General features: G+C 40.6%; 2 protein-coding genes across 5 annotated transcripts; both read right to left on the bottom strand.

Annotated features, from left to right (window-relative positions):
- Positions 1-907: 907 nt before the first annotated feature.
- Positions 908-10,046, bottom strand: grsm (probable aminopeptidase NPEPL1 granny smith protein). Of its 3 annotated transcripts, XM_022832509.2 has the most exons (8): positions 9,845-10,046; positions 9,623-9,732; positions 9,404-9,501; positions 4,247-4,396; positions 3,859-4,054; positions 1,974-2,821; positions 1,578-1,818; positions 908-1,386 (listed from the first exon to the last, which is right to left on the bottom strand). In XM_022832509.2, exons 2-8 carry the CDS (start codon positions 9,650-9,652, stop codon positions 1,240-1,242), a joined length of 1,710 nt encoding a protein of 569 aa, XP_022688244.1. In that variant the 5' UTR covers positions 9,653-9,732; positions 9,845-10,046; the 3' UTR covers positions 908-1,239. The 3 variants fall into 3 exon arrangements, with proteins under 3 accessions (XP_022688244.1, XP_022688256.1, XP_022688251.1); XM_022832521.2 differs by lacking the exons at positions 9,404-9,501; positions 9,623-9,732; positions 9,845-10,046 and adding an exon at positions 5,117-5,228; XM_022832516.2 differs by lacking the exons at positions 9,404-9,501; positions 9,623-9,732; positions 9,845-10,046 and adding an exon at positions 4,892-5,081.
- Positions 6,728-9,496, bottom strand: Bet1 (blocked early in transport 1). 2 transcript variants are annotated; one of them, XM_086968136.1, is made up of 2 exons: positions 9,404-9,496; positions 6,728-7,955 (listed from the first exon to the last, which is right to left on the bottom strand). In XM_086968136.1, exon 2 carries the CDS (start codon positions 7,720-7,722, stop codon positions 7,420-7,422), a length of 303 nt encoding a protein of 100 aa, XP_086824262.1. In that variant the 5' UTR covers positions 7,723-7,955; positions 9,404-9,496; the 3' UTR covers positions 6,728-7,419. The 2 variants fall into 2 exon arrangements, with proteins under 2 accessions (XP_086824262.1, XP_086824265.1); XM_086968139.1 differs by lacking the exon at positions 9,404-9,496 and adding an exon at positions 9,196-9,368.
- Positions 10,047-10,868: the final 822 nt, after the last annotated feature.

The raw sequence follows: 10,868 nt of genomic DNA, 5'->3' as shown, positions 1-10,868 counted from the left end.
TAAGACTGATGATTATTGTGTAAGTGGGGCCGATGACGCTTTATCATAAGAGTGTAGCATCAAAGGCCTCGAAACAACTCCTGTTGTAAGGACTATATCTGCGTTTATAAAAGCAATATCGTAAACAACTGATCAGCGTCACCGGTGAGATACATGAGAAAAAAGCTAATAGTGGTATGTACTTGACTTTGTGGACTCAAGGAAGAATGAGACCAGCATTAGCTAACAATTCGAGAAGACATTACGTGAAAACTATTGCATTATTATCGCGATTCTTATCATAACCTCCAGTATAACCTATGGGTAATTTTAAGACAGTTTTTTTAGTAACTATAATACAAACGAAATCAGTGCTCAAAAGACATACCCGGTCTATGGACACTGTAAGGGAAAATAAAAGGCATAAAGATAGTTACTACTGTGAGTTAATGAAATAATTATTTTTATGTATCTGAACCATCTTTTATTAATTCTCGCACGCCGAAATTGACGTACGGTGCTCGTACAATTGTTTTCCGCAATCTGTGCAGAGCTAACTAGCGGTGAGTAAAACTTAGCGTTCTGTCTAAAGTGTAAGGTACCCGTACTAGACAATCGCGCCTAACCTTCTGAATGCGTTATCAGATGCTGCACAACAAATGCTGGATTATATGGATCGCATGCACAGAATTTTGCGCTTACGTATAGCGCAGCTAACCAAACATAGCTATTCCTTCAGATTACATCTGTTATCGTTAGTAGCAAACCACTGCATCTTAATTACATAAAAATTGGCTTTAATCGTTGCAACGACTGCATTTTGAATAATGGCGGTATGACAGAGGTCTTGGCACCCAGAGTCGACAAATTAGATACATGAAGGACTTCACAAGTGCGCAATCGAGAGACTGAAAAAAGTTGTAGGACGTACTTTTTAATAACGTTTTTTATTGAGAATTTTGGAAGTACAAGACCGCATCCATATGTATGTGCCCTGCGCGATTCGACGTCTGGATCCAATAGTTTTTAGTCGTAGCGGCGCTATAGTCTGCGCTAATGTTTTATGTAATAATTATTTTTCACTCTGCAAAACTGGACATATACATAAAGACATTTTCACTACAGTCTACGTACATTTCTATGGTGTGGTAAGATATTCGTTGTTCTCTTGTTTTGTAGTACAAACGATTTGAACAACCTCTCCTATCCTTAAAATCCTAATGTTAGTATTGCTAAAGCCGTGGTCGTTATGGAGCAGGACTAAATGGCGGTTTTGATCCTCTTCTTGTCACCTTCTTCGGGAATAGTAGAGCTGAAGGGCGATAAAGAATTGATCATTGGATTCTTGGAGTAATCAGCAAACAATGCTGAGAGCAGTGCTACGCCATAGCCCGTTGCTCGCTCACCCTGGAGTACAATTGTGAACAAAATCTTTTTTAAAAATAGTTTCAAGTGTATTTCATCATCGAAATCATGATTGCCCCGGATTCGTTCTTTTCTGTTTTGTCTTATACAGTTTCAATGCAAATATGATGCCCTTCAAATCTCGACGTTTATGAACTTTAATATATCATCGCAACATTTGAAACAATACTTACACAATGTGCAGGAGCGGCCATGTCGATATGGATCCAGTCGCCTTCGAAGTCAAAACCAAGATGACTTTGGATGAACAGCCCGCCGCAGGAACTTTGCGCGTTGCTTCGATCGGCGACCGAGTTCTTCATATCAGCTATGGCCGAAGAGAACTCTTTGAAATGCAACTCCGGGGTGTATGGCAGAGGAAAGACGAGGTCACCACTTAGTTTTCCTGCAATTAATGCAGCGTCTTCCCACTTGCTACAAAACGAAAATTGTCACAAACGTTATCGTTCAGAAATAACATTGCGTGTAACAATAGAATTGTTGAATTTTCTAAAATATACTTTCAGCCTTAACACATGAGGTAGTGAAAAAAACTGCTTATTACCACTAGCAAACTTCTACAGATTTACCTTGAGTTGGTGAGTACGGCGCCATGATACTTTCCTGTAGTTATGCCTTGGGTTCCAGTTAGCGTAGCCATATCAAGGATCGTTTTAGCACCAAGATCCTTCGATGCATAGACGACTCCATCAGCTAACACCATTCGACCCTCAGCATCGGTATTGTTCACCTCAACCGTCTTGCCGGAATACATAGTGATAACGTCATCCGGACGTGTCGCCAGTGGGCCGATCGCGTTTTCAGCCAGACAGAACACGGCATGCAGATTCTGCTTGAAACCGCATTTCACTGCGGTACTGAATGCACCAAGAATTCCAGCGGCACCCCCGCAATCCCTCTTCATGCCGAGCATACTGACGCGGGGCTTCAGGCTGAGGCCTCCAGTATCATAAACGATGCCCTTGCCCACCCATGCCACTGTTTCCGTGGCGCCTTCAGGCGTGTGTGAAAGTACTGCCAAAGCTGGAAGCGAGGTGGCCGCTTTGCCTACACTCCAAATGCCACCCAGACCCTTCCTAACAAGTTCTTCTCCACGGATGACACATGGTTTGATGCCCAATACATCGCCGACACGTTGAATTTCTGCGAGGAAAGCGCAAACATTCATTTCCTGACAGGGTGTGTCCACGACGCGGGCTGCCAATCGGACACCCTCCATGGCAGCCTCAAGGGCTGTTACCTCATCGGCTGAGAGCGTTTCTCCCTCACCGACCAGTAGAAATTCAACTGAGATCGACCTCTCATTTTTCGGAGCACGTTCACCGTCAGCTGAATCACCCGATTTTCTTGAATACAGGGGGAATGCGCGGGCCACAGCACACGCGCTTGCAAATACATCACGTTTTTCGCAAACAATCTGAAATGATAGATAACCGACACAGAATTTTGAAATTTGCAGTCTTATGATCTATGGCGGGTCGTATTATTCGGCAAATTCCGCATCAAAGAGTTAAAAAAAGTATTTATAACTTTACCATTGTTGGCTTTTCAGTGAATTTATTTTAACATTCATAAAACAAACATGATTATTTTATCTAGTCGGTAATATTCTTTACACTGCAGAAGCGTATAATAAAGTCCATACGTTTCACTTTTAGCAAGTAAAACCACATAGATACATCAAGCATATCGATATACATTTATTTGAAGAATATGGTTGAATATTGGACATGAACGTACATCCAATATTGATGGCCAAGATGTTTCAAATCGATATAAACTGAGTGCTTGTACCACAGGCCAGTCAGAAAAATGCCGTGCTTCTGTCACCTCTGTAATGCATAATGCCAAATGGAATTTTTTGCCAGCAATAAACGATATGTCTTATACGTCTCTCTTTAAAAAAAAAGCGGTTAAAAGTATAATAAGTATTATCCAAATAATTATCCTTATTCTTTATGTATTAATTTAGGATGTTTTGCTGGTGTAGCTCTTACATAAAACATTCCAAAGAACATTTTTGTTTAATTAAGCTAAAGAACGATGTTACGCAGTAGTCATAAACTGTTAGAGGCAACGGTGGATATAATACTGATTCCGCTCGTATTCCGGTTCAGTTCCATTGCGAAGTCTAAGCTTAGTAATGCATATACGTTGTTCAATACTTTGCTCGTAAATTACAACGGGGCATTAAAAACACAACAAAGCATTCGTAGAAGCTAGACTTCGCGTCATACAGTGTGTAGCTAAGTAAGCTAAAAAGCCTAGTCAGTTCTTGAGATATTGGTGGTAAGATATACGAATCTTTCAATAGCTATCACTATCTACCAGTAAAGATAATTAAGTTAATGTTTCTTTAACCAATGAGGTGCGTAATTGTAAGTTCGGCAACAGCGGTTTGTCTGCCAGAATGCTGTTTCCTGCCAATTAATGTATTCGTCAAGCGTGACTTACCACGAGAGACTCGTCAGCTCCCGATGTATGTTTCACGATGGCCTTGGTGACGGCGTGGGCCTGAGTAGGCGTATTATGCCGGGAACACTTCGATGGCAGTTGAGCAATCGATGCCTGATTGAGGTACAATGGTGTACTGTCCGGACCTGATGGAGTCAGACTTTCCTGGGCCGCCTTGAACATGTCAGCTGATACCCTACAATTATAGGTATGATAAAAGTTAAATGTCCATATCGTCACAGGCGTTTCCCTGTTTCAGATAGCACCGACTCTTTGAGCTTCACTACGCTTTGGCTGTTACATGTTTATTTAACTATCTAAATAAAATGCTCGTACAAGTTTGCTTGACTGAAGTGGTAAAATGATCACCAAAACTTTTTTGACTTACTTGGGCTGGAGTTTGCAAGCGACCTGTTCGAATGTCAATTTGGCAATATTTCTTGGCTGCCCGATCAAAACCACAGGAGTTTGAGCAGGATTGGAGACGACCAGAGTACCGGATACCCGGAGGGTTGCGGGGGAAGCCATATTGATCGTCCTAGGAACCAAAATATATAATGAAATCTTGAGACGGTACTATATTACAATGAAATCTTATTAACTATTACTCACTACCTTTACAGGCCGAACTTGCTATCATAATAGTAAACAATAAGTTAGTGCCAACGACAATATCGGTGAGCTGATTCGTAGAAAAATCACAAAGGAATTATTCGGCTGTATTTTTCTTCTAGTCCCTAGAGAAGAACCTTTAAAAAACATTTGCTGATCAGATCAGCTTAGCATAGCAGCTTCAGGCCGTTCTCGAATCGTAGCTCTAAATGTCACCTTTTTCTTAGACGACATGACTCGACCTGGGATGTGAGTCCAGTGAAGGGATAAGCAACAGTAGCGGTACCTAGAAAATCGCAGCTGCTGCTGCTATTGGCAGTCCGATGCCGCGTTGACGGTCATAATATCGGAAAATTAGACTGGTTAATAGGTGCAAATATTGGATTGTTGTTCTGACAGCATTGGTTTGCACTCCACTCACATGACAACTGTTAACCTATCCAGCAAATGTCCATGGATTGTTCAGTGTTAATCGCCCGTTCGAACCAGAACAATAACGAAGGTAAGAAAACAATAGCAATGACCTATTGTTACAGCAGCAGATGTCGGCCGCTGTGGCCACGTTTAGCAATCTCAGTCGTTTTTCGGGATGGAAACGTCACCGTCAGCGCAACCACCATCACTGCCATACATCGTAGATACTCACTTGCGTCGCCGGCAGTCGGGCTCGGCTTAACTGGAGCTGTCGCACATGAGCCGATATAATAACAGTTAGCAGTGGTGGCAGCTGCACTCCAAAGGTAGCATGGCATCTTTCTCTCTTAACTTTTACTGACTGGCTTTATCTACTCGTGTCGACTAAGTAAAAGTGTAGAGACATCCTCCCGTATTCTTTTCCATCATCCTGCCTACACAAACACTTTTTTTTCCATTGCTGATACGCTCACTGAGTGAGACCCTCAGATAAACCTGAACACGTCAGCCAGTCAGCCATGCTATACTTGCTCCGGCTCACGCATGAACGTGCTGCCAATGCAAAACAGCCACAATGTGTAATGAGATAAGATGTCATTCTATTCCCTTTCTGCGATCACAGTACGTTATCTATTATAGGAAAAAAACAAGTTCTTCATCTTCTTTATTCGCTAAAAGGCTAATACCAATAGCTCTAGGGGTCTTGTAGTTCTTTGAAATACTCGACGTACTAGTGACATGTTTTACTTAGCTTATCACAGCGTGTTTAAGATACAACTGCGATTTAACATTTAGTGAAGCTAGCCGATAGAGGAGTCGACAAAGACTAAATGCTTGCATAGGGATTTATTTGTACATAAACAGTGAGAGGGTGTGCAATCCATATTATTAATTGCACAGAGAGGGAAAAGCATGTATCACGATGCATTGGTTATAACCCCGTGGAATATTTGCGAGTAACTCTTATCTTTTGTTCTGTTCTACAGTACTACATTCTATTGTTGTTAAACAAACATCCCTGTGAACGTAGCCACTAAATAGGCAATCACACAAACACTCATTATGATTGCCTAAGTTAACAATAAGATTAGATAATGGCACATTTGGTGATCATACGTTAGCAATATTCGGCTCAAATGTTCCTATGTCTCAAAAATAGCGTTTCTCCAAGTTAGGTGTTTTATTTAACCATCATGAATAGATAACACATTCGTAAGCTCTTAAGCTCCCTTACAGATGTTTATTATCCTAGAAAGCGTTTTGCAGTAATAGGGAGTATTAAGCTAAGCTTTCAGGCAAGATTCGACTGTTGTGTCGTTGTATAGGGGACTTTGTTTGAAGTGGCACAATTTCATGTTGCTAACTAGATAAACAATCACCTAATTACAAAAAGCAACCGCCCTTCACTTAACTGATTGTAACTTGAGAATGAGACAGCTCAGCATAACGTTTCTTCGAGTAATAATCTAAAAAAAACACTAAGAAATTCCGAGAACTGCATGTAAATCGCCCCATTCATTCACATCTTCTACTCTTACATAGAATGCCTTTTTAGACAAAGCCTTCTACTTAATGTTAACGGCGTGATTTTACAAACCTGCGGCAGCACTTTTTAAAGCCACTAGTCATCTTATAGCTGTGATAGAAAGAATACACTAAGTCTATTCTTTCTATCACAGCTATATCTGTTTACCGGATAAGTACTGCAATAAATTATTATGATTTGTTACCTTCATATGTCCTATTATAAAATGCTACGGTATTCACGTGACAGAGTTTGAATGAATAAGGCCGTGTTAATTAACAGGTTCTATCATAGAAATAAATAAAGCACAAATACGTGTATGTGATAATATTAAAAATGTTCTGTATGATTCTTTATTATTTGTAAGCAACATTCTAAAGATTGTCTTTCAACATCGGCTGTTTAACCATATAGCACGACATTAACTTCAAATACGACATAAAGGGACGTTTATATATATTTACATTATTTGTATACAACGTACTTCCAAGGATTTATCACAATCATGTTCGAACGTGGACGATGATCGCAAAAGAGTATTTTTTCGTATTCATACCACTATGGACGTAACTTCTCCAGGTTTCTTAACGCTAGAATTAGGATTAATTCTTTACCACTTGTCACATTACGATCACCGTTCCATTCACATGCTAAATTGAAACGTGTCGATCATCAGGTTGAACACACGTTGATCGACCTATGAGAAGTTTTCGATATGCGAACACTCATTATAGTAATTCTACTGTTCAGTGTCATTCTACCTATTTGCTTTCAGGCAGTTCGCTAAATTGCCTAAAATTTGCGGGCAACAGAGAAAGCACGTTTCATCACTGAAATTCCTCAATAATAATGATACAGTCCTATTTTGAATTACTTTGCTCTATCATAATTATGTTGCCCTATTTCGCATCTCGATACCTCTTTATGATAGCCATATTTGTATGCAACGCATGGTTATGGTCCTGTCTGATGATGTGCACCAGGTTGTAGGTTGGTTAATCAGAAAATAGTCATTTAAACTTCATTAGAACGTAAATAATGAAAAACACTAAGAGCGAAAATAGGAACAACCACCAAATATATCGATGGTGCCCTGCTTGGTGTAGTTTTAAAACTCGACCGATTGCCTTGCGAAGAAGACCTTCGGACTTATTCATATCATCGTCGAACGCCTCCAGGAAGCGGTTGTGCTCCTTAACCTCGTTGCCAATGTCGATGGAGACAGCCTTAAGGGTCGAAATTTTGCCTCGCAAAAGGTCAACCTGGTCTTCCGCCTCATCCTCGACTTCGTGACGTCGTCGGGTGCTGTTCATTTCAACGCTATGGCAAAAACCCGTCAGGCTATAGGTGCCGTCCGCACAGATTATAGCGTCCGCCACAACCACGCTAAAGATTTTGCCTCTTCTTTAGCGCGCTGTAAGCGTTATCGCGCAACCGTATCGATGCGTTTCCAGCGCCACACGCAGCAAGGCGCGAATCGCACAGCTGCTGAACCACACGACGCCTCAACGGACTGTCTCTGCAACGGTCTGGGACTAACGTGAGCCTAATAAACGAGTGCGAACGAGAACAAAGGTACTTTTACGGCATGATCGGGTGGATCGAAATATTTAGCGAATAAATTCAATAACTAATAAATACAAACGATTGAATTAATCCCTGTAGATGTCAAATGGAATCTCTCTGGCTGACAGTCACCACTTAGCTTCTATTACGCAGAGAAAGAATACACCGCCTTTAAAGTCCACTCACGCTCACACCCAAACAGACCGGCAATAACACCATGTTCCAAAACCAAACAACACACAATACGAATTCGAAAGCCGATAAAAATTAGATTTATATACCAAGGAGCGCCATAGAAAATTATGAAATAACCGATGCAGCCGACTGATGGCATTAGTAGCATTGTTCACTAACGTATATAACCAAAACAACAGTATCAGTGCGTCGTAAAATCTTAAAAAAAGATTTTACCAGGCACTAATGCTAAATCACATTAAATACAATTTACTATGCTAACTAGTCGCTAACTAATATACGTTAGCATTAACTAAAACAGGAAATTAGTATCAAAAATTTATGGCAAAGGCACTTAGTAATATTATTGTAGCTTACTCTTTGACCAATAAATGATGAAATAAATGCCGTATATATCAAAGGAAATTTTTCTACTTTGCAAAATTGATTCCAAGGATATGATTAAAATACCCATATAGAATTAAATGATAATGATTCTAGCTTTGCGATTGTCTAGCGATAGATTGATCATTTGATTCTATATGGGTATATATATATATATAATACTATATTTTTTATTATATACGGCACTGTAACAGGGCTAGATATTGGCCGTAAGAATAGCTTTTGTATTTCAAATAATTTTTCTAGTAATAGGTAAAATATAATTAATTACTAATTAATTAATGTAATTGCATTACAATGATCATGTAAATCTATTAACCAAATTTTATGTTTCTAGGCCATGAATAGATGAAATTGAAGACACGGAAACTTTTTGATTTCCGAATGTAAAAGAAAGTTGATTACTTTTGAAGCACCCGTCAATTCTAACTGAATTAAGCAAAATTAATGAGGAGGGAGTTTCCTCAACAACACTGATGAATGACAGTGTGATAGAGGAGTTCTTTCAAGAAAAGCTACCCTTAGCACTAGCAAGCATTTGTTATGAAAACCAAAATAGTATTACAACTAGCATGTTCAAACTGAAGCAGAAAACTACTCGCAGAAGTCATTACTTCAGATTTTGCTAAGATCCATCTCACCATCAAATGCTGTATTTTGGATCAGTGTTCCACTCTTTCCTGAGCTTTGTAAACATTGCAGCATCACTCAACTGTTTGCAATTAATTCGATTCCTTTTATATTATGGTCGTTTTAATATGTTGCGCGTTCACGCCCTTTTATTCTAGCAGTGATATACTTTAATAGGAGAATTAGGAAACTAAACTAAATTCAAGAACATAAACTTACCGCTTTAGAGCCCAGCTACCAACTGTAATTTGCCTACAGTTTGTACCGCCACGCGTCCACAGCTGGCGCGCCAAATTTAAATTATGCGCGACAGTGAGCTGAAACACCCAAAAATAACACAAGCTTCGATTGATGACTTATTTCAATATCAAAAAATATATATAGCGATGGCAACTATTAGTTGGACTTCGAGTTATTTGAAAATTGGCTGAAACAGACCTGTCGAAATGTCAAAACCATGGGCTGCATCTTCGTTAGCTGCAGCGCCCCCTGGCGGTCATCAATCCGAACTCAAAGTACAATTGCCCGACGTTATTCTCATGTTCTACCTTCAGAAACAGCACACAAAACATTGCAAGCATTTTATATTGAGGCGAGTTATGTCTGCTCTAGAAAAAACTCGTAGTTATAGGAACATACAACTTTTTAATTATCGCTTACCTCATACCGCGCTGCTAGGCCTAACCGCTAACTGGAAGTGAGTGACAGCCCTGGAGACCAGCTCGTGGCAAGCGTGAAAATTGTGCAACAAAATACACGAAACTCGACTCTTCCTCGACTGAGGTGAGTGCTACAGTGCTATAGTCGACCGGTGTTCGACGCCTGACTGACGTTCGAGCAATGTCCGTGCGCGAAACTCTGCCGATAGGGGCGCTAGACTCGCGAGTGGCTTTCGGTCACAAGGGGGCAGCACGGACGTTGGTGGCTCCTCCGTCGGCCACAACCGATGGGCTGACTCGCCCAATCGCCAAGTCGACGCCAGCGCCAGCCAGTGTGCCGCCAGCAGCGCCAGTAATGCCAATGAATACCTCTGCCAGGCGGTCAATGTGACGACAGTACTAGTATAGACAAAACAACAACCCACCCCACCCCACCTCCAACGATTTGCTTAACCTTACCTAACAACCAACTACATCCTACGACATCCGCCATGTATTCCAATGGCTAATGTTCGTTGGCTCGCTTTGCACGGTAACATTCACCCTCTACGATACTCAAATCCTATATAGCTGTTACAGCCCACAGTCATCAAGCCGGTAATACAGCAGTACGCCACTGAACATCGGCTATACAGAACGACAACAACAACGCAGTTAATGTTTGCTGGCCCCCATTCCCACTTCCCCGCGCGCTCCTGATATATATCCATATAACGCATCCCCCAATATGATCGGGTTGAATGTGTGTCAATTGCCGCCACTAGCATCAGGTTTATATCTTCTTACTGCCTCTAGTGGAAGGATCAAATGAAATTTCCGAATCTCCCAGTAGTAACCTAATTCACTTTTTATTCCAGTAAATCTACGTTAATCAATACATCTTGGATCGCCATTTCACAAAATGGATAAGGGTCTTTACTTGGAGTATGTAATAGGGATATGCGAATGGGGAATTCTATCGTCATTTGATCTCTTTATTGCTAAGATGAATCGTAGAAAACATTTGTTAATAGGTATGTTATTCT

The sequence above is a fragment of the Varroa jacobsoni genome, unplaced genomic scaffold, assembly GCF_002532875.2.
Source record: "Varroa jacobsoni isolate VJ856 unplaced genomic scaffold, vjacob_1.0 scaffold_39, whole genome shotgun sequence".
Taxonomy (NCBI): Eukaryota; Metazoa; Arthropoda; class Arachnida; order Mesostigmata; family Varroidae; genus Varroa; species Varroa jacobsoni.
This window is presented reverse-complemented; position numbering and strand designations above follow the sequence as displayed.

Excerpts from the sequence above, each read along its gene's own strand:
- grsm (XM_022832509.2), bottom strand. The coding sequence starts at position 9,652 with ATGCAGCCCATGGTTTTGACATTTCGACAG. Across the intron at positions 9,502-9,622 it reads TGGTTTTGACATTTCGACAG|CTCACTGTCGCGCATAATTT; the intron begins GTCTGTTTCAGC and ends TGGGTGTTTCAG. Across the intron at positions 1,819-1,973 it reads GCCGTACTCACCAACTCAAG|CAAGTGGGAAGACGCTGCAT; the intron begins GTAAATCTGTAG and ends TTCGTTTTGTAG.
- Bet1 (XM_086968136.1), bottom strand. The coding sequence starts at position 7,722 with ATGAACAGCACCCGACGACGTCACGAAGTCGAGGATGAGGCGGAAGAC.